At 51.1% G+C, this 4,717-nt stretch overlaps 1 protein-coding gene across 1 annotated transcript; it reads left to right on the top strand.

Annotated features, from left to right (window-relative positions):
- The first annotated feature begins 1,367 nt into the window (after positions 1 to 1,367).
- On the top strand, positions 1,368 to 3,175 carry LOC148390189 (janus kinase and microtubule-interacting protein 3-like). Its single transcript, XM_088392616.1, has 4 exons — positions 1,368 to 1,622; positions 1,743 to 1,808; positions 1,870 to 2,580; positions 2,950 to 3,175. The coding sequence occupies exons 1-3, from the start codon at positions 1,368 to 1,370 to the stop codon at positions 1,996 to 1,998; spliced, it is 450 nt and encodes a 149-aa protein (XP_088248742.1). The 3' UTR covers positions 1,999 to 2,580; positions 2,950 to 3,175.
- Positions 3,176 to 4,717: the final 1,542 nt, after the last annotated feature.

The raw sequence follows: 4,717 nt of genomic DNA, 5'->3' as shown, positions 1-4,717 counted from the left end.
GCCGGAGCCGTTCGTTCCCTTTGCATCCAAAGAATCTCAAAGGCGGATTATTTGTGTCGACAGGAGAGAGATTTGCTGCTACGATACCGACGTCGAGAATCTCTGAGGAGGAACAAAGCGTGAGGTCCTGCAAGGTGAGTCTGTTTGTTTGCGGCTGCTTGGTGTTGCGCAAGATGAAATGGCCTTTTTCTCGCTATCGTTCCTCTCGTCGATTCATCGTGAGGTGTCGCTTCAGTTTGTTCAGAGAGATGTTTGCTTCCGCGCCCGCAGGTCATCGAAACATTTTACGGCTACGACGAAGACGTGTTGGTGGACTCGGACGGATCGTCCTTGTCTTTTCACACCGACAGAACCCCCGACACGGAACCCGAAGAGGTAGCCCGCCATTTCTGCCAGCGTATTGGCACCAAACATTCCTCTTCAGCCTGGAATCGGACTCGTCTTTGCGTCGCGGGTGCTTTGTCGCCGGTCTGACTGATTCTGGTACTAGTGCTGTGTTGCATTGGTGTGTGCATGAAGAGGCGGAGCTTCGCTACCGCCAGCTGACGCAAGAATATCAAGCGCTGCAACGAGCCTACGCTCTGCTAGCCCAGACCAGCGAAAGGGGACTACGACGCCGAGAAGGAGATCAAGGTGGCGCCCCTTCCCGCAACCCCCGGCCGGGTCGCAGCCTCCCCGTTCTCACCCAGCCTCGGGTGTTCTCTGGTCTGAAAGGAGGAGGAGGAGCCTCCCTCCTCCTCCTTTCAGACCAGAGAAAAGCTGATGGTAGAAATGGGTCAATCTGCTATCAAAGCAGAGTAGCAGATCTGGAGTCAGCGCTGAAGCAACAAGGACAGGTAAGCTCATCAATGAGCACACCTTTTTCTCAGACAAAATAGCTACATTCTTCAGTCACTCATCCGTCTGGCATTACTGGACCAACCCCCCCCCCCCCCCCCCCGAACGTGGCTGGGAAAATGCGGAGAAAAGCAAATGTCATTTTCCAGTCAACCAAAGAATTTGTGGATGAAAATGACACAACATTCCAAAGCTGTCCACGCGTTTGTCTCTTCTAGAATGTCAAGTGGGTGGAGGAGAAGCAGCTGCTGCGTCAGAGCAATCAGCAGTTGGCCGAAAAGGTGACGGAAAGAAAGGCGCTGGGCGGAGTCGCTTGGCGTCACACCTGTCGGGAAGCCCCGCAGATGAGGTCTGACTGTCTTTTCAGGTCAGGCGGATGGAGGCGGAAGAAGCGCGTCTGAAAGAGCACATCCAGGATATCCGAGACCAAAACGAACTGCTTGAGTTCCGCATCCTGGAGCTGGAGGTGGGAAGACTCGCACAAGCGTGTTGAGGCCAGAGATGTGACGGACGGACGGACGGACGGACGGATGCATGCCTCTGCCTTTCAGGAGAGGGAGTGGCGCTCCCCCGTCTTGAAGTTTCTGCAAGTCCGTTTCCCAGACGGCCTCAGCCCTTTGCAGATCTACTGCGAGGCCGAGGGCGTGAGCGTACGTAAGGCGTCCCTCGCAACCCTAACCTTAACCCGAGGTCCCAGAACACCTTACATTGCTCCTTGCGCCTTTCCCCCGGACATCGTCATCAGTGATCTGATGAAGAAGCTGGACATCCTGGGCTATAACGCCGTAAGTGTATGTCGAACTCCTTATGTTCGCACTCCACGAGACTCGGCGGCTCAAATGTGACTTTTGGAAGGCTTTGCGCTGAAAGAAGCTTGTTGACGCTGTGCCTTTGGGCTCTTGCAGAATCTCACCAACGAGGAGCAGGTGGTCGTGATTCACGCCAGGACCCTTCTCACCCTAGCCGAGAAGGTAACGCGCACGTCCACGCACGCTCTCGCATTCTGCTTATGTGACAGCAGCCTTTCCTCAGTGGTTAGAATACATCAAAGTGACCAAGTCAGCACTTCAACAGAAGATGTTGGACATTGAAAGTGAGAAGGTAGACAGACACGCGACATCAGCCAAGGGGAACTCCGGCAATGTGCCCCAACAATTCTGACCTTGAGCTGTGCTAGGATATGTTCTGCAAGCAGAAGGGCTACCTGGATGAAGAGTTGGACTTCAGGAAGTGTTCCATGGACCAGGCTCATAAGGTAAGCCGCCCTCAAATCTCCCGCCGGACCACTGATGGACGAGGATTGCGGCCCAGAGGATCCTGGAGCTGGAGGCCATGTTGTACGAGGCGCTACCGCAGCGGGACTGCCCCGCCACGGACGGCGAAAAAGCCAGCCACGCTGGCGTGAATGACGTGCTGACGGCGGATCAGAGAGAAGAGCTTAGGAGCGCCGTGGACCAATGGAAGCGAGCCCTGATGTGCGAGTTGAGGGAGCGCGACGCTTGCATCCTCCAAGAGAGAATGGATCTGCTGCACAGCGCGCAACAGGTAAGGGCCCAAAGCCAGCTTACTTGCACGCTTACTGGCTTTTGAATGCCACTTTCCATTTGTCCGTCCTAGAGGAACAAAGAGCTGAAAGAATTCATCGAAGCTCAGAAGAGACAAATCAAACAATTGGAGGAGAAGTTTCTGTTTCTCTTTCTATTCTTCTCCTTGGCCTTCATTCTGTGGCCCTAACACCAGCTGGTGAGTGAGCTCCAGCGGCACCGCACTCGACACCTCCGATACACTGCCAGCCGGTCTCAGACGTTGGCAGACGCTCCGATGCCAACGTATACCCCCCGCCACGGTGACAGAGGCACCGCGTCACACCGGCGCTCATCCAATCAGAAGGCAGGAAAAGCAAATTCACATGCAGGGCACTTTTGAACCAGAAGAGAGCGCCACAAAAAACGGTTGTTGCCCCAAACGCGCACTAAAAAGGGTCAGAATAACAAGAGTCCCACTGGCCAGCCGGGGCCACCCGTCCAGCTGTTTCTTCAGGGGGGAAAAAAATTGGAGTCACCGGTGAGTACATTTTGCATTTAGCTCTGCTTTTCTGCTTCTGTCTTCAAGTGTGTGGCATCCTGCGATCAAAGAGTCAGCCAACCCCAAAGCGGTGGACCTCAACGTCCCACCACCATGCCTACCAGAGCAGGTGACGTGATGCTTTGGACATCCTTCCGTCTCAGATGCCCAAAAGTACTCTTTGCCACATCTGCGGCAATACGGTGTCTTTTCAAAGGTGCAAATAAATCCAGCGTGGGCGGAACACGCACGTCTTCGGTTTTTCCCGCTTTGTTTGTGTGACAGCTGTTGTGAAAATTTTATACAAATAAAGTTGTATAGTACAGGTTTGGCCAAGCCGCAACTCCCGAACCGCATGCGGCTCTTTTATGTTCATATCAACATTTGTGTGTGTGTGTGTGGGGGGGGGGGGGGGGGGGGGTTGTGCGTGTTGGCTTCACTTGAGTTCAATTTGGTATTTTGGTCAAAAGCGCATGTGGTGAAATTCCACAAAGTAGGATGGGCAAACACATTTCTTTAAACTATGAGTGTCAATTGGGCTCTCGAAATGGCAGGGAAAAGATGCACAGCAAAACGAAAATACGTAGATGAACACAGGACGTTTTAATCAGAGTGGGAAAGTTTCTATTTTTTGTTGAACGTGATGGCAAACCATTCTGCCTGATATGTCAGACCTCAGCGCATTTCAAAGATTCAAATCTTCAGCGCCATGCACTTCAGCTCACTCCATGCTAACATTGATCAGGCGTCGAACCCGCATCATCATGCTTAAGAGGTGGCCATGCTAACCAGTGCGCCATTATGTCAACGCATAATAACTAAGTCTACTGGTCAAAACAGCGGTTACTATATGACGTCGCTACGTCGTGGTCACGTGACGCAGACAAGACGTCAATGGACGTGGGCAGAGTTAACTTGTTTAAAAGGGAGTAGGCAGAAGAAATATTTAATTTATTTAAATCTATTTTGAGTGCACACCATTATGCCAATGCATAACAACTGTAAATCTACTAAACAAAACAGCGGTTGCTATATGACATCTGCCACGTCGTGGTCACGTGACATACGTGACGTCGATGGGCGTAACTTTCGCCGGAATTCAAATCCGCGGGGAGAGTTAACTTGTTTAAAAGAGAGTGGGCAGAAGAATTATTTAATTTATTTAAATCTATTTGGTGTGTGCGCCATTATGTCAATGCATAACAACTGTAAGTCTACTAAACAAAACAGCGGTTGCTATTTGACGTCTGCCACGTCGTGGTCACGTGACGCGGACGTGACGTCGACGCCTACTTTACATCCCACCGATCACAGGACTCCTCGGCTGCATAACCGTGCCCCCTTCCCAACCAATCGGATTTGCTATACGCGAAAACGACGCCAATGGAAAGAGCTTCCGCCCAAATTTAAATCCGTGGGCGTGGCTCGCAGCAGGAAGTAGGAAAATGGCGGCGATGTTGACAAAGACACAGCGGATGGTAACATACGACTAACAAGAGAAATATTTTTATTTTCTGCTTGCAACTGGACCGTCCAGAGCGTACACGGTAAGTACAACTCATCGTTTTTAAAAAGAAGTACTTTTGTTGCCCTGAAAAGCGAGTGAGCGTGGCGTTTGTGGGGGACGTCGAATTTCGACGATTCTTTCTGGTCAACGGTTGTAAATGATTGTGTTGATTAAAAAAGAAAACTTGATGTAACTCTACTTTTAACTGCCGTTTCAGATAGATTTGGAATTGCATCACATCCAATTTTGCCTAGAGCGTACACGGTAAGTAACACTCGTTGTGTTTAAGGAGATTTACGTTTGTAATAG

Source organism: Syngnathus floridae, chromosome 12, assembly GCF_059516105.1.
Source record: "Syngnathus floridae isolate MCC-2025c chromosome 12, RoL_Sflo_1.0, whole genome shotgun sequence".
NCBI classification, from domain to species: domain Eukaryota; kingdom Metazoa; phylum Chordata; class Actinopteri; order Syngnathiformes; family Syngnathidae; genus Syngnathus; species Syngnathus floridae.
Note: the sequence above shows the minus strand (reverse complement) of the source record. Positions and strands in the feature narration are given on the sequence as shown.

Excerpts from the sequence above, each read along its gene's own strand:
- LOC148390189 (XM_088392616.1), top strand. The coding sequence starts at position 1,368 with ATGCATGCCTCTGCCTTTCAGGAGAGGGAGTGGCGCTCCCCCGTCTTG. Across the intron at positions 1,623-1,742 it reads ACATCCTGGGCTATAACGCC|AATCTCACCAACGAGGAGCA; the intron begins GTAAGTGTATGT and ends GGGCTCTTGCAG. Across the intron at positions 1,809-1,869 it reads TTCTCACCCTAGCCGAGAAG|TGGTTAGAATACATCAAAGT; the intron begins GTAACGCGCACG and ends GCCTTTCCTCAG.